Source organism: Parasteatoda tepidariorum, chromosome 2 (assembly GCF_982258835.1).
Source record: "Parasteatoda tepidariorum strain Cologne lab strain chromosome 2, Ptep-v5.0, whole genome shotgun sequence".
NCBI lineage: Eukaryota > Metazoa > Arthropoda > Arachnida > Araneae > Theridiidae > Parasteatoda > Parasteatoda tepidariorum.
In genome coordinates this window covers 22,327,907-22,346,977 of record NC_141756.1, presented here as the reverse complement: position 1 = coordinate 22,346,977, position 19,071 = coordinate 22,327,907, and the positions used below count along the sequence as shown (strand labels likewise).

The window sequence follows — 19,071 nt, the reverse complement described above, 5'->3', positions numbered from 1 at the left end:
TGCTACATTGCTTACATTTTTAAAAAACGCAATAATGTTATAACCAAATGTTTAATAATTTAAAAAGCAAGTCTTAACCTTTCAGTAACCAGGCAATGCTGAAGTAGTGCAGGTGCACATAAAAATGTTATCTATCAAAATTTACTTTTGTGATATTAATTGCAGTAACTATTAATTTTTAACCTTTAATAACATATTATTACATATTTTGCATTTAAAAGTGCAACTTTCATCCCAATCTTATTTAAATCCTTTTTGATTTAAGTAATCCTGCTTTGTAACCTCATTGTTTTGTGATTCTAAAATTCACCATTATGTAATGAATTGCCATAACCATTTATTTTAAACCATTAGTTATAATTTCACCTCATGTTTGATAATTTAAATGCCAACTTTCGAGCTTTCAATATAAAGTCGCGGGACAATGTTCAAGTACTGCACGTGCTCATATTTTAATTTCTCAGTCGTGTACACATATGAATGATGTATACCCATAATCCATATGATCTTTTTTAATCACATTAATACTAATATGTAGCTTTATTGTTTTTCTGAATTTAAAATTCCTTTGAATGATATTAATTGCGGTTGCTATTAATTTTTAACCATTTAAAACATAATACTATATTTTTTTGGGTGGAATGACCTGTGTAGGGGTCAGAAAACTGGCCTTGCGTCAGAAAGGTTCTTAGTTCGAATCCCGGTCAAGGCATGGATATTCTTCAATTCTCTGTATTATCTGTCTTTAATGTGGGAGCAACGTTGGTCCACCTAATACGGTGCCCCTGAAAAAGTGGCCAACAAATCTACCCTTCAGATGGCTATATGACGAAAGGTCATTCTCCAAGTGGGAATTGAAAAAAAAACGATATTTTTTGCGATTAAAAGCACAAATTTCTACCCAATTGGTAAATATCATAAGAATATACTCGACTGTAGCGAATACGAATAAAATTTTTATTTAATTTAAATCTTTCTTAATTAAATAAATACTGATGTGTGCTTTATTGTTTTGTGTTTCTAAAATTTCCCTAATTGTATTAATTGCAATAACCATTTATTTTTTAACTTCCATAATAATTTCACCACATGTTTAATAATTTAAATAATAACTTTAAACATTTCAGTAAAATGTCACGAGACAATGCTCAATCAATGCACGTGCACATAAAAATCTCTCTCTCATATTAATCTTTGAATTAATCTTTTTTAACTTTATTAGTTCTGATATAAAGCCTAATTGTTCTTTATTTGTCAAATTCATCTTAATGTCAATATTTACAACAACTATTTATTTTTTTAAAAATTCTATTGTAATTTCACTTCGTGTTTAATAATTAAAAGCTCGAGCATAGTGTAAGTGCGCATAATAATTTTATCTTCTTTGAATGTTATCACTTGGGTACTTAAAATGAATTTTTCTTAATTTTTTGTTTCAATCGTAATAAGCAGTCTATTGTTTTATTCCCATTATTTACAAAAACTATTTATTTTTAGACTCTTATTGTAATTTTTACCATATACTTCCAATTTAAAGCGTTGAAAATTTCAGAAAAAACTTCTCCTGACTAATGTATGACGCATGTGCACATAATAGTAAAACAGCATATTTCATGATATATAGATTTATTTGCTTTTTGCTCTAAAATTGAACATAATATACTGGTTGACCATCATCACAGCAAAACATCTGTTTCCAGCATATTTTAATGGTTGGTGCTAGTTCAACAACAATAAACATAACTTGATAGTTGGACAGTAATAATTGTAAAATAACATCTTCCAACATACTTTAATGGCTATTGTTGGTCCAATATTAATAACCATAATTTGTTGGTAGACCATCAAAATGGCCATGTAACATCTTCCGTCTCAATTTGATGCTGTTGTTGGTTCAACAATAAAAAAACATAGCATGATGCTTGAACCATCATAATAATTAAACAACGTATTCCATCATATTTTAATGGTTGTTGTTGGCCCAACATTAATGAACAAAAACTGTTGGTAGACCATCAAAATAGCCATACAGCATCTTCCATGATATTTTGATGGTTGCTGTGAGTCCAACAATAAAAACATGAGTTGTTGGTTTACCAACATAACGATAAAATCAAATCTCTCATCTTATTTTGATGGTTGTTGTTGGTCCAACAATAAAAAACATGGCATGATGGTTGAACCATCGTACTAGTTAAACAACATCTTCAATCATATTTTAATGGCTGTTGTCGGTCCAACATTAGTGAACACAACTTGTTGGTAAACCATCAAAATAGCCATACAACATCTTCCCTTATATTTTGATGGTTGTTGTTGGTCGAACAATAAAAGCATAACTTGCTGGTTTACCATCATAATAATAAAACAACACCTCTCATCAAATTTTGATGGTTGTTGTTGGTCCAACAATAAAAAACATAGCATAATGATTGAACCATCATACTAGTTTAACAACATATTCCAACTTATTTTTATGGCTGTTGTTGGTCTAACATTATTAAACATAGCATGATGGTTAAACCATCATAATAGATGAACAACATCTTCAATCATATTTTAATGGCTGTTGTCGGTCCAACATTAGTGAACACAACTTGTTGGTAAACCATCAAAATAGCCATACAACATCTTCCCTTATATTTTGATGGTTGTTGTTGGTCGAACAATAAAAGCATAACTTGCTGGTTTACCATCATAATAATAAAACAACACCTCTCATCTTATTTTGATGGTTATTGTTGGTCGAACAATAAAAAACATTACATGATTGTTTGACCATCATAATAGATAAACAACATCTTCAATCATATTTTAATGGCAGTTGTTGGTTCAACATTAGTGAACACAACTTGTTGGTAAACCATCAAAATGGCCATATAACATTTTCCATTATATTTTGATGGTTGTTGTTGGTCCAACAATAATAAACATAGCATGATGCTTGAGCCACCATAATGGATAAACGACATCTTCCATTATATTTTGTTGGTTGTTGTTGGCCCAACAATAAAAACGTGACTTGCTGGTTTACCATCATAATGATAAACTAACAACTCTCATCTTATTTTGATGGTTGTTGCTGGTCCAACAATAAAAAACATAGCATGATGGTTGAACCATCATACTAGTTAAGCAACATATTCCAACTTATTTTTATGGCTGTTGTTGGTCTAACATTATTAAACATAGCATGGTGGTTAAACCATCACAATAGATGAACAACATCTTAAATCATATTTTAATGGCTGTTGTCGGTCCAACATTAGTGAACACAACTTGTTGGTAAACCATCAAAATAGCCATACAACATCTTCCCTTATATTTTGATGGTTGCTGTTGGTCGAACAATAAAAACATAACTTGCTGGTTTACCATCATAATAATAAAACAGCACCTCTCATCTTATTTTGATGGTTGTTGTTGGTCCAACAATTAAAAACATAGTATAATGGTTGAACCATCATACTAGTTTAACAACATATTCCAACTTATTTTTATGGCTGTTGTTGGTCTAACATTATTAAACATAGCATGATGGTTAAACCATCATAATAGATGAACAACATCTTCAATCATATTTTAATGGCTGTTGTCGGTCCAACATTAGTGAACACAACTTGTTGGTAAACCATCAAAATAGCCATACAACATCTTCCCTTATATTTTGATGGTTGTTGTTGGTCGAACAATAAAAGCATAACTTGCTGGTTTACCATCATAATAATAAAACAACACCTCTCATCTTATTTTGATGGTTATTGTTGGTCGAACAATAAAAAACATTACATGATTGTTTGACCATCATAATAGATAAACAACATCTTCAATCATATTTTAATGGCAGTTGTTGGTTCAACATTAGTGAACAAAGCTTGTTGGTAAACCATCAAAATGGCCATATAACATTTTCCATTATATTTTGATGGTTGTTGTTGGTCCAACAATAATAAACATAGCATGATGTTTGAGCCACCATAATGGATAAACGACATCTTCCATTATATTTTGTTGGTTGTTGTTGGCCCAACAATAAAAACGTAACTTGCTGGTTTACCATCATAATTATAAACTAACAACTCTCATCTTATTTTAATGGTTGTTGCTGGTGCAACAATAAAAAACATAGCACGATGGTTGAACAATCAAAATAGATAAACAACATCTTCCATTATATTTTGTTGGTTGCTGTTGGTATAACAATTAAAACGTAACTTGCTGGTTGACCATCATAAAGGTAAACAACATTTAGCATTTAGTAAAAAATTAAAATTTAAATTAAATAGGATTACATTTCCATATTTATTTCCAATAGTTAAATTTCATAAAAATCCGATTAAATTTAGGTTTATAGCATGTGGTACTAATAGTTATAATTCTGATATTAGTAAAAGGTTTTTTTGTTTTTTAAAAATTATTTTGCTTAAAATTAAAAAAGAGAAAAATATTATTATTGAAAGTAATGTTGAAGTTTTGGATTTTATTAAAAGTAATGATATTTCCAGCATTAACACTTTTGATTTTGAAAATTTGTATACCAGCATACCACATGAAAAAATTATTGAGATTTGTGAAGGTATTTATGACAAGTATTTATTTGATGAAAAAATTGATAGGTTTAACTGGTTAGATTTATGCAAGTTTAATCTTTTTGAGAATGTTCTTTTTAATGGTTTAGATTTTTATAAACAAATTATTGGAATTCCACAAGGTAATTCCTTTTCTGGGGCTTTTGCCAAAATTTTTTTGCACTTTTTCGAGGCTAAATTTCTTGAACATAAAGTACTTAATGCTTTCCGATACATTGATGATTTGATTTTGTTTAATTGTGACGATTATAATTTTATTTATACTATTTATCCTGGTGATTTGGTCCTGAAAAAAACTAATGAAAATTGCTTTAATATTGAATATTTAGATTTTAAAATTGATATTGTTAACAATTTTATTAAAATTGGTGTGTTTGATAAAAGAAAAGCCTTTAATTTTAATGTTATTTTTTTCTGCAACTTTAAAACTAATTTGTGTAGTAAAATATTCAAAAATCTTGTTTTTTCACAATTAGTTAGGATCAAGAAAATTTGTAATAATGTTGAAAGTTTTCGGGAAGCTGTGGATAATTTTTTAAATAATTTGAGTAAAAATGATTTTCCTTTTAATTTTTGTAATGTTAATTTTTTAATTAAAAAAATTATTGATGGTTTTTAAGTTTTTATATATTTTTTCTTTTAACAGGGCGCAATTCTAGTCTTAACTGAGCAGCCCCAGTTAAGCATTCTATTAATTTATCTACGTATCTCCTTCTCCTGACCTTTTTCATTTCATTTTTAAACTTCTACTGCGCATTATTATAGGGGGCTTTGTTTTTCAGTTTTTAGTGTTTTCTTTTCCTCCACTTGCTTTTGAAGTTGATTCTTGACCTGTGACTGTGAGTTTTTAATTTTCTGATGATTTTTATTGATTTTCTTTTCGTAATTTGTTTATTCTTTTGAATGTATCTTGTTTTTCCTGGACCTCTATACAAAACCATCGGGGTACTGAGGGAGATATTTTAAGCTTTTGCTTCTCCCTCAAATAGAAATGGTTTTGTTTTTAATGGCTACCGGGGCCGGTACCCCCTGAAGACGTCGGCTTCGGTGGTCATATTTTTATTTTATTTCATTTGTTTTGTATTGATACTTTTTTCTGAAATTTCTGCTGCTTCTTAGAGCGTTTTTTTCAAAGAAGTTTTATCCTTTTGATCTTAATTATTTGTGTTTTCTTTCAACATCTTCCAACTTATTTTGATGATTGTTATTGGTCCAACTACAACAAACATAACATGATGGTTGAACCATTATAATAGTAAAGCAATATCTTCCATCATATTTTAATGGTTGTTGTTGGTCCAACATTAATAAACACATCCTGTTGGTGGACCATCAAATTAGCCATACAGCATCTTCCATCATATTTCGATGGTTGTTGTTTGTCCAACATTAAAATAACATAACTTGTTGGTAGACCATCATAATGGTAAAACAACATCTGCCATCAAAATATGAAAGTTTATGTTGGTCCATCAAAAATCAAACATTGCTTGATGGTTTACCATCGTAACATAAAGCAACATTTTCCATTTTGTAATGATGGAAATTTGTTGGGCCATCAAAAACCATCAAAACTAGACGGAAATTGTTGTATGAGGGAAAGCATCAACACATGTTGGACCATCAAGAATCTTATTTAAACCAACATAAACCATCATAATTCTTTGATGGTACCATCAAGAATTTTGACTTGGGCTTGAAGATGAATTTTTTTTTCTTTTTTAATGCAAGCAATAAGAGATCAATTATGAAAATAACTCATATGTAATGTAAATTTCTTTATACATCTTTCTTCCTTTATTTTATTTATTTTTCAATACTGAAATTTTGGAAACCTAATTTGAGGAAACATTTTTTTTGATATACATTCACATTTAAACGCTGAAGCCTAATATACACTCTATAACAAAAAAATCGACGCACCAAGAAAGAGTTGTCCAATTGAAACGAAAATTGGTGGATAGAAAGACAATGTACAGAATAGTAAATTATTAAAATTTCAGAACAATTGAATAATTTATTGAAGAGTTACAGTAATAAGTTCAATAAGGTGTTAACCCGCCTCTAGCCTGGATACAAACTGCCACACGGCGTGGCATAGACCGATAAAGCTCCCGGATGGTCTCTTGCTGTATTTCCTGTCAAATTCGATCCAATTGTCGAACGAGGTCATCAGCATTCCGTGCCAGATGCAATCGCCTTCCCATCATATCCCAGACATGCTCGATGGGAGAGAGATCTGGTGATCTGGCAGGTCAAGGAAGAGTTTGACAAGCTTGCAGACAGTTCATAGCAACACATGCCGTATGTGGTCTGGCATTGTCCTGCTGAAAAACCAGCCCAGGGCGCTGCAAAAGGAACGGTAGCAAAACAGGTCTTAGGATGTCGTCGACGTACCGCTGTGCAGTAAGTGTACCTCTAATGACGACCAAAGGGGTCCGGCTGTCAAAGGAAATGGCACCCCAGACCATAATGCCTTGTTGAGGGCCGGTGTGGCGTGCAATAGTGAATGCAGGATCCCCCCTCTGCCCTGTGCGTCTCCAAACACGTCTTCGATGATCGTCAGGACACAGTTGGAAGTGAGACTCGTCGCTAAAGACTATACGTCCCCGGTCGGCATCATTCCAGCCTGATCGAGCGTCGATTTTGCGCGTCTTAGTGCGTTCTTGGTGCGTCGATTTTGTTGTTATAGAGTGTATTTTCTGAAGGCTTTCTTCTCGAGAGTTATACTCTCAATTATGTTATTTATTTAAATCATGTGGTGTCCCTGATTGATAATAATACATCAGATTTTAACCGAGTTCTTTTTTATTATGCAAAAATAAATTTTCAATCACAAATTTGTAGTTCTATGTGTAACAAAGATGCTAAATATTTTTTAAAAGCATCATTCTGGAATATTTTTCACTTAATTAGACGTAATGTATTTGAATAAATTCTTATGCGCTTTAAAACCGTACATTTGCTAATTTTTTTTTCCGTCAGCACATTAATCGCTAAAAAAGTGTCTATAAAAAATTTTTTTTCGTATTTTTTTTATATTTCTACAAGATTAAAGGAAATTATATTGTTTAACACATCCATTATAGTTAAAAAGCATAAATTTAAATTTTAGATTAAAATTTTAAATTTTTGTACAGCTCCCGAAGACAAAAAGTGTTAAAACAATAATGCAATATAATAGTCCCTTTTAAAAAGTTAATAAAAATGGTAAAAAAACACTTCAACCTAATTTAAGTTGTAACCGAGATATCGACATTTAAAGTTTGTATCCAATATGAGTGAGATATTTGACTTGCTTACAGTTCTATTTGAGTTTATTGCACGTACTTTAATATTTCATTATTTCTTATTCGCTATGTCAGTGTAGTTTAAATAAGTACCAAATATTAATTGATAGTATTAAAGCTAAACGTAGTTTTAATATCGATACTGTGGAAATAAGTATGACTATTGAATCGGATATATATGTCTGTCTGTCTGTCTCCGAGAAATTTACTTGATAATAGTAAGTTGCACTTCAAGTGATGTTAAATGTAATTACTCTATACGAATTCCACACCAAGCTCGCACCTACCACAGTGCTGACTGCTGACGTAAAATATCCTCAGTGGTAGAGAATCATGGGTTAGAGTTTTCTTGCCATCAGACTAACCTTGAGAGGTTTTCGCAGTTTTCTACTCCATATAACGGTAATGAGAGTAAGTTTGATCGAAAAGTTTTCCAAGATAGCTAGTTTGATCCAGGAGCTCTTTTGTTTCGTGTTGGGCTCAAAATTGCTAAGTTACGGAGTTGATCAAAAGTGCGACGGCTGTTCAACGACGGTTATAAAATAAAACAAAATATGTTTAGATTAAAGTGTAAGCAAAAAAATTCTGCTGCATTTAACCTACCCATATTGAGACAACCACCTTGTTATTTAGAATCACTGAATATATTATTATCACCCTGAGAATTTCACTTACGAATTCACTTAAAAAAATAATGTTTCTAAAATATATACCATTTTTAAAAAAATAAGAATATTTTTCTAAATAATAATTTCCCTTAAAAAATAAGTAATGATTTTAAAATTTAATAAGATTGTTGAAAATAAGAAATTTTTAAAAATATAAGTACTGTTATCTAAAATAAGAAATCCCTGTTAAAAGAACACATATGTGTTTTAAAACAAGAAATTCCTATAAAAATGCCTTTTTTTTTAAATAAATAACTAATACTTATTTTTCGAACATAAATGTTGCTTTTAAAAATAAAATTTTAAGAAAAATGTGAATAAATTTTTTGATTGTTGAAAATATAATACTGCTAGTTCTTCTTGCTCTTTCAAACATCCTAAGTGTATGATCATGTAATCTCTTTTTTTTAAATACCTTCCACAGTTCTAAGTCGGACAGTTTATGGCTAAAAATTAGTTGAAAAGGTTGCATCTCAAATATAAGGATGCTCTTCCTTTATATTTTGTTCTATATATTTCATTGACAATAAGCCCTGTGTCAAGCCCTGTGCCTAATCGTGCCAAGCTAGTTTACCGGCTAAGCACAGGAATCAAAAGAGGCTTTGAGTCCAGAGGGAGGGCAGTTGGACCCAAAGATGAAACAACTACGACAGTTGTTTTTCACTAGACAATTAAATATGAAACAATAAAAAAAAACTATAATTTATCTTCATTGTTTGAAAAAATAGTATGCAAAAAAATAATCAGCTGTTTTGCATCGAAAAATTTAAAAGCAGCAGAATATTTTTTTTAATTTCGTAACAAGTTTGATTATCAAATATTCTGAGCCTTCTTGTATTAAGAGGTTAGTGATGATTTGAAAACGAGCATTTAACTTGAAATAAAACCTAAATTAAAATGTTAAAAAAAAATAGTATATTATTGAAAAAAAATCTACGTGGTAGCGTATAAAATAAAGTTTTGAAAAATGAAAAAAATGTAATTAATTATTTGGTCAAATGGTTGTGTGTAACACGCGCTGCCAGGTAATTAAAAAATTTATTTTAAGATTAAGACGATATATTTAACTTTAAAATACTTGGCACGATTCGGCAATTCTATTTTCTAGGTAGTGATATAGAACAGTGGTGCGCAAACTAGGGGTCGCGACCCCTGTGGGGGTCGCCAGAAGTTTTTTGGGGGTCGCCAAATTTTTATGAAATGCATTATCCCTGCATGCTGCATACCATACAGTGTACATATAAAGAGTGAAGCGCCGCCACTCACTGTTTAATTGCAATTTCATGCTGTCCACTCTTTCTTTGACCGTAATGCGTAATGTATTCTCTATCTGGCTATCCGTGGAAAAACAATATCCCGTTTTATGCAAGAATGCCATCAGAGTGTTAATACAATTTGCATCTATGTATTTATGTGAAACTGGATTTAGCAAACTAGTTTCAATAAAAACTAAATACCGCTCGCGTTTAAACCCTGAAGATGGTATGCGAATTGCAGTTAGTAACATACATCCAAACATCGATGAGATAATTAGAAACTTGCAGCCACATACATCTCATTAAAGGGCAATTACTGATTTTTGAGTTATACAAAAAGTATTTTCTTAAAATTATAAATAAAAATTAATATGAGTTAAATATGATGATGTTTTTATTCGATGAAACGAAAGAAATGCGCGAAATATACATCGTATTTGTGAACATTTATCTCTAGGGGTCGCCGAAAATTTTCTCTCTACAAAAGGGGTCGCAGTCGAAAAAAGTTTGCGCACCACTGATATAGAATATCAAAACACGATTATAATTGCTTGACAATTTTAAATATATTATATCATATCAATTTATACGTATGTATATTGAAATTTTATCAATTATTCAATGAACTTACTAAAAAAATGCTTATAAAAAAGCGTATATATAACCACATTTTATTTGAAACATGATTTTATAAAACTCAACATCTGTTAATTATAACGTTTTATTTGAATCTCTTTGCTAAATTACGAGTAAATTTTCAGATGACTTAAACATTGTATTTCATAATTTAAATAAAAGATTAACATTCGGCTATCAGCGAAAAAAATATGAATGAAATTTTACGCTTCACGTGCATAAGTAAAGTTCCTCGTACATTGACCACATTTAAATATTAATCTGCCCATTTAAATGGTTCTACATTTCTACAAATAATTTTTTAAAAAGTAATTAATTTTAATTTATCTCGGCTTCTACTAAATAAAAACAGTTTAAGCTTTAGATTTTGCTTTTGAAATATACGTGGGGTTATATGTTATAAATAAAATTTATACCTCATAATTCTAAATTTTTTCATACACAATTAAATTAAATAATAAATAATTATTAAAAATTATTGTTTTTAATTGAAATTATCTTTTGGTAGTTTCATAAGGGAGTTTTTTTTTTATTTGCTTATTTAATAAGATATGACAATAAGAAACACAAAAAGAGAAATTAACATTAAGGGGACCAAAATTTCATCCACTCTATTAGGGTCACAGTTTCCAGATCGCAGTTACCCCATATATTTTGCAGGTCAATGATCCAAACATGTAAAAAAATATATGTTTATTCAGAGAAATTACATTTTATGTCTGATTTCATAACTTTATTGATAAAATATAAGCAAGTTTGAGGTTATTCCCAGAAACCATTTTGACACTTAGTACGTGAAAATCCGACCATTAGAAAAAAAGTTATTCATGGTGATTTTTTTTTTTTTTTTGGGCAGAAAAAGAAGGTAAAACGAATCACAATGAATAACTTATTAATATTTCAAGGGAGTGAACTTGAATATGCTAATCAATTAGTGCAGGCTATATTTATAGTAACGAAGTTAGATACTAAACCGTATTTTCTCTGAATTTCTTACAAAAATTATTTACTTCTGAACACAAATGTGCATAGTTCATTGACTTCTTTTTTTTAAAGTTATTAATATGTATTAATAACATAACTAAATACGATTGATAAGAGTTTTTAATGCGTATCACTTTTTATGTAATGTCCATAGCTAAAATCTTTCATCATACTGCAAACAAAATATAGAGTCAATGATATCAATCTGCGACAACTCATATTTTATGCCCTGCAATTTCCAGTTAATCCAACTACAGGAAATTACCACTGTGCAATTCCACGAAGACGTAGTTAATAATTGGTATTCAAAAATGTATTCAGTAACCGATTTGTTAAAAAATACCTTAAGTTAAAAAAAAAGCATACAAATTTGCGTTAAAAGCAAAAAATCGTAAATAGTAACTGAATCGCATTATGCATAACCTGAGTATTCTAAACAATACTTGATTTCTTTTTAACCAGTAACATGTAGATTAAATATATGACTTAGTTTCGTGATAAATTACGTATGCATTATGTTCTTTGAACTGTTTTCATTCGAATCTTTAATTCAAAACTAAAGTTAAAAATTGTATTTTACAGATGGAGTCTGCAAAGAAAAGAGATCTGAAATCTGGACACTCAAAATTTCAAAAACAGAATCGACTAAAACAGCTAATTTAATAAACAATTTTTCTGAACCTCCTTCCCTGCAGCGCATTGCAGTAGTGTCGATTGCAATAGGGCTATGGACGGTGCCTGATATAAGAAATGAAATGGCGTATTATTTCTTACATGCAGATATCGAAAGTATAGAAAAGTTACAGAGAAGAATATTAGACAAATTGTCCAATAGCTCTTTGCCCTCATTGCTGAAGACCGAAATCTCTTACGTTATTCGACCCATTATGGGGCAGTTGTGGAAAGCGTTTCGTAGTTACGGTAGACTGACAGGATATCAACGAAATCTCAGGGAGTATTACATAAAACATGGTACAATTTATTGGACAGTTGAAGGAACAATTAACAAAGTGAAATCCCTTACGGAAATTTTCGATAATGGAAGCTTAGATAGTGGCCATTTGTATGAGATAGCCTGCTCTCACTGTTTAGGGGAATATGCTACAAATTTGTGGGTGAAAATTCCAGAAGAATTAAGAAACCGATTTAGAATCGCTTCAGATAATGATTACGATGATGATTTGATAACATATTGGACATGTGTCCTCGAGAATAATTTAGGGAGTTTTCTAACTAGACTCATTGATCCTGATAAAATATACGATGATAAGCTTAGTATTGATGTAAATATGATTGCTTGTTCGATCGAAATTGGTAACATAGTCGCCATAAAGTTTTTTTGGAAGAAATTGTCGGAGCAGGAGAAAAACGATCATTTGAGTAAGTGGCTTTTGCAAGCTACTCAACAATGTATGGAATTTGAAAATGACTCGCATAATCAGTATTCGTCAGAATTTTTTGATGTTTTATGTTTTTTATTATCTCATGTCAATCGTATAACTCAAATGACCGAATTTTTTCGGAATCATTCTCGCGTATTAGTGTTTTTGTTCAAAAGTTGGCCATATCAAAGAATATTCTTGTCCACTATTTTGGAACTATTGGATAATCTTCAAGAAGACATTTATTCATGTATAATGCATAATATTAGTTCTGAGATGAGTAAAAGTGGAAATGAGATGATGATTTTTAAAGAAATATGGAGTGCCAGTTCATTGAGACTAAAACGATCATATCTGAAAAATAAATTTCTTTGCTACGAAGTGCTGTTTCGTTTGCTGCAATTAGAAAATCTAAACATGGCTGTTTGGATATTAAATGATGCTTCCGAAGAAGAGATTAAACTATATACCTGCTTTATGTTTTTTCGGCCTGAATTTAAGCGTGCTATTTATTCAAGCAATCTGATTTCACTCCACATGTTATTATCAAAATCTACCTTGCCACCAGAATGTTACCCCTATAAAAGGAATGCTTTAGAGCAAAAAGAGCTTGATACACTGATGAATTCGTGGTTTATTGGATATGGAGATTGGCATATTTGTATTGAGTGGATATGCGATGGTAACATCCAAGCAGCTGAATCTTTCTTGAGATGGGCTTATCAATCTGTGTCAATTGAAACATTGAAGAATGAAATAGTATCTCCGTATGTTATCTACTTGGCCTTAATATTTTTGTCCAACTATGAACATGTGCAACAGTTTATGAATTGTTTTTTCGAGACGAGAGAGGAGATTCAACAATTTAAAGCAGACTTTTTGCGAGTAAGTGATAATGATTTTTTCAAGCAATTAATAGCAATGCCGTTCATTGCATCAAAAAGAGAAGGCGATGTGTTACAAAAATTTATAAACTACAACTTGTCTTCTCTTGAAAACATTACAGAATTTCGACTTATTTGTCGTAGTTGTATAGAGTATGCACTGAGTAAAGGTTTTTTTGAAAGTGCCACCTTGCTTTTGAATGCATCTTTTGATAATATCATTGAAGTGAGGCGGTACAAAAACGAAATAATGTTATCTGAGAAAAGAATTAAAAAGTTTCTGGTCTTACATCAATCACTAACATATGTAGACTGGAATCATGCGAAAGAAATTATAATGTGGTCGTCACCTCTAACCCTAAAGACAGTCACGAAAATAAAGTCACTAATTCTGGAGCAAAAAACTAGTCACTCTTTCCAAGATGAATTGAATCCACAGATCTCATCTCTCCTTGATTTACTGGAGAATGTTGTTGAGAAAGATGATAGCTGAACATTTTTTGCGAATAAAATCATATTCTCTGTCAATTGACAAATCATGTTGAATGCACAATCACTGTCAAACGATTAATTGTCTTATAATAAATAGGTGACTCCATTTTTGAGTGTTAGTTGTTTAAAGTTAATGAAACCATATCCGTTATATATTATTTATCACAACTTCTATAATTAATTTAACTGTCACAACTTTATTATTTTTATTTTCATTAAACCTGAAGAAAAATCAAAAATTATACGTGATTTACTTTTCCTCACTATTCCCAAAAAACAGTCACTAGGATACACTGTCCCTGGCCAAATTATAAGATGCACTAAAATATTCTATTTAAAACTGCTGAAACCGGTTTGCACTAGTTTACGCTCGTGTATCAATGGGTTATATAAATTCGATGATTGGAAAAATTAGATCGTATATAATATAAATATAGAATACTTATTATACCAGGTATTATATTAGTATATTATAATAATTAGACAAAATTATTAGATGAATTGTAGTTTTTTAATTATTACATGTTTTGCACGTGTTTATATGCTATACTTTTTTGTTTAAACATACATGTAAAGGGTTTTTTTCAAGGTCACTTTTTATGTACTTCCTACTTGTATTTATTTTTAACGCAATGCTAACCAATTGATACACGAACGTAAGCAAATGCAAGTTGCATCCACGTAAATACAATAAGGCTGCGTAGTATCACCTGATAACTAAGATTTTACATAGAATCTTATACTGCTTCTAATAATCTGGCAAGGAATTGTATATATAAAACAGACCTGAAAAAAATCTTTGCCTATACCGAAGCACTGGAAAAAATCTTTTTTTTTCCTCCTTTAATTAGAACAGAGGGAAAAAATGATTTAGCAAAGTGGTTTAGGGGTGTTAACTATAAACTAAATTTTGTTTTTAATAATATTAAAGATAACATATAATTTGGATTAAAAAAAAATGCTGTGTGAGAAAAATGATACATAAGATTGGGCCGGAAGTAGAAATAAAATATTTTGAAATAAAATAACTGTGGAAAATTACGAATTTGGGAAACTAAACTGCTGTAATGAAACCAATTAAGTAAAATCGATCATCGGTGGCTCAGAGAATAGAGCACTCATCTCCCAATGCGATGAACCAAGTTCGAGTCCCAGCTACGGCTGGTTGATACGAATTTCGCTCCCGTATTGCACCAACCACATTACTGATATAAAATATACTCAGTTACAGACGGATCAGAATCCCTTTCTCATCGTGCTATCCTGGCGAGGTTTTCGCAGTTTACCTCTCCATGTAACTAAAAGTATCATAACCAATTTGTGAACATTAAGGTGTTAAGAGCGAAGTATTTAAAGTAGGTTTTCACATATAATTATGTATATATATATGTAATGTTATGCCTTTAAAGGCTAGATAGTTGAAGAGACTTAGGCGGCTTCTGATAAAAAGGCATTTTATTAAGTTATATGGAGTATGAAAAACAGTGTTTGTAGGATATTTACATTGATGGTTTCCCCATTTCAGGGATTGTTTGGATTTGGCCCAGATTATCTATGGAAAATATGAAAAAGAGACGCATTTTTGGTAGTCTTGAGCTTTTAAAGTGGGGTTTAGAACGGGAGGGCGTTGCAAGCATCCTCTTATCTCAATGAAACGTCATTCAATTGATAAAACTTAAAGGTTTTGATTCGCTAAAAGGATAGCGCCACTCTGATTCTGGAAACTTTTTGAGACTATCTTAATGTGATTTCATCTACGAATTATTGCCCATTAACTTCAGAAAATAATCTTTTATCTGGCCTTATCTGGTTCACCTTGACTTTTTATGGCTCTGTAGTGATTCATCTTCCCAGTACATGTAATAAGGTGACGCTGCGAGCGCAAATAAAATGCACTATTACCTTGTAAGTAAGCCCAACTATAACTTCCACTATCATCAGCTGTTGTTTTGACATTCCGATGGAGATGGTAGTACATCAACTTTAACGGTCCTTTTCGTTCTGGACTCCCAGCAGTTGTATCTCGTTATGTTGTGATTTTGATTATCATTAAATGTTTTGTTAAACGTTTGGATCATGTCATGCATTAATATTATATATTAATATAATAATATTATATATTAATGTATATATATAATGATATATATATATATTAACGAACACGCATTATTTACCTTCACCTTAGCTCTTTGTGAGAGACCGACTTCTACATGTTAAACTTGATAACAAACATATGTTTTAAGCTTATCAGTTAATATAGAAAGACTCTTTATGAGGAATTCTATATTACATCTCTCCTCCCCGAGAAAATTTTATTTCATTATTAAATTTAGAACTTAGGGGAAAAATTATGGTTAATTACTTGCAACCCCTTCCGTCAGAATTTTCAATAAAATTTTAGCAAAATACACATTAAATTATCAAATAAAAAGCCTTCAAGTAACACAAAAATAACAAATGTAAAGTAAAAGCTGTGTACAAGAAAACATGCATATCCATCAAGTAAAACATTATGTAATGTTTACATCAAAATATGTTGTATAAGTAATGTATGAAAGTTTATGCACACATAAACACATAGCAAAACCATAAACAAAAAGATTTAAAGTGTCTAATACTATTCAGTATTTTTTTTTTTTTTTTTTTTTTTTTTTTTTTTATTTATTTATTTATTTTTTTTTTTTTGAAAAATTCTGCTTAATAGCATCACAAAATGCTGTAAGTGGAGATTCAAAAGTAAGTGAAGAAAACAAATTAAAAATGATAAACTTAACACATATACAGTACTTCATTATTCACATATCTCTTTAAAGTGAATGAAAGAAATAAGAAAAGGACGCAAATGTGTCGTTACTCTAGAATTTAAGATTCTAGAAACTGTAGTCCCCAAAAAGAGGAAAACAGTTCTGTATCTCAGCAATATTGACATGGAAGATCCCATCTCAAAATATACAACAATGAAAAATATTATTTGTTTTTGGTTGGATCATATGAGAAATTTCGCCCCATATTTATTTTGAAGACTGGTAACATGTTCAAATGAATCATGTACATAACAATTTCATATCATATAATGCAAAACAGAACATATATTTGTTTTACTGTTTAATATTAACATTTTTTATTTATTAAATTTTATTCATGATTAAGTTATAATTTCTCTGGTTCATAGTATTTTCTTAGTTTAGAAACATGTACAATTTCTGCTTTTTCTTTAGTGTGACTATTCTTTTTATTTATTTCATAATTGACACCAGACATCTTTTGAATGATGCTATAAGGACCACTAAAAGTTTGAGAGAGTTTTATAGTGTTAGGATATTTAAACTCTTCATACATGACTGTTTCACCTGGTGAAAAGTTTATATCTACAAATCTAGAATCGTAATAAACTTTATTTTTCTCGTGGTATCTCTTTGTGTTTTTGATAGTTATTTTCCTAGCTTCTTCAAGTGGAGTGTAAATATCCTCTTTTAAAGGATTTTTATATGGAACTATGCCATTTAATAAATATGCCGGTGGGAATTCCGTAACTGAGTGAGGAGTTAAATTATATTCCTTTGATAAAATATGAAATTCGAAAGAATTGAAAATGATCATTAATGATGCTTGGTATTATTTCATAGATTCTTAAATGCTTTGCATTGAATAAAATTGTTTTAATTAGTAATAATCATCTTTTCAGAAATACTGTCTTTAAAAAACCTTTCATTTAAATTATATAAAATTAAATTATTTTACTATTATTATTTGAAACCAATACAAAATGTATATTGCTTTTATATAAAAATATAAAAAAAGTAAATACTTAGTAAATAGACACTTAATACCGATATAAAATTCAAAATATGTAAAAAAAACATCTAATAGATTCAAGTCTAACTTATACAAAATAATATTCCATTAAATTTAGGTCGCTCTTTAATGTGAATAATTGACCAACAAACATTAAAAGTTAAGTACCATTTATTGTATTCAACTAAATCATTAAATGTAAGAAAACTGATTCCATTGATTTAAATAATCTTGATTATACGTTTTGTCAAAGTTTAATCAGCAGTGTTAAGGTATAAATTAAATTCCATTAAATATTTCACGCCAGAATGTCAATCAGGAAGGGTGTAAAAGTTTAAGCTTCCCAAGAATTAGGACACAAAGTTTTAAGCCACATAATAGTTTAAACGTTATAGTTTTGAAACCAACGGTGGTGGCAATCTAGTCAGCGTTGCGCATCGACCGTCTTTATTTTCCAGACAAACTGGTATCCAACATGAACTGAGTGGGTTTCAAGGTGAACAAAAAAAAAAAAAGAAAAAGTTAGACAAGAAAGAAGAAGAAATATTATATAAATGTAAAGATAAAATTGATTAATGCAAAGATTAAAATCATCAAACGATAAAACTTTCTGAGAGACTGCTGTTATTTAATACATTAAATTTACACGCTCTATTAGATACATAATATGTATAACAATAATATATACTTTATTTAATTGTTTTTACAATTAAAAATATATATTAGAGTAAAGTATTATCGCAACAGTCCGTTGTGGGCTAGGGGGTAAAGGTTCCACAATTTCGTGACCATCGCCATTATTGTGCGCACAGCTCGCCTTTACTTTCTTAGCAAGTGTCTACCCATTGATTTGAAAATGGGGAGGGGCCTTATGCCGCCACTGAAGATCGAACCACAGTTCCTTAAAATGAAAGCTCAGTGCCTTAACCACTCAGCGGTTCAAAAAATATATCGTTCTATAAACTATAAACTTCGTATCTAAATTATTATTTTTTTTAAAATATTTAATTACGCTTGAATAATTATTTAAATGCATTAAATTCGTGTTTAACGAAAATCACTATTATTGTTATTGGGGTGCTTTTTTCCCCCAGT

General features: G+C 30.3%; 1 protein-coding gene across 1 annotated transcript in view; it reads left to right on the top strand.

Moving 5' to 3' along the window:
* Positions 1 to 14,287, top strand: part of LOC107445201 (uncharacterized) — a 31,392-nt gene extending 17,105 nt beyond the window's left edge. The window contains exon 2 of the mRNA XM_087156971.1: positions 12,006 to 14,287. Within this exon, the coding sequence (XP_087013097.1) occupies positions 12,006 to 14,182 (2,177 nt within the window). The 3' untranslated portion in view covers positions 14,183 to 14,287. The remainder of the gene's footprint in view (positions 1 to 12,005) is intronic.
* The last annotated feature ends 4,784 nt before the right edge of the window (positions 14,288 to 19,071 follow it).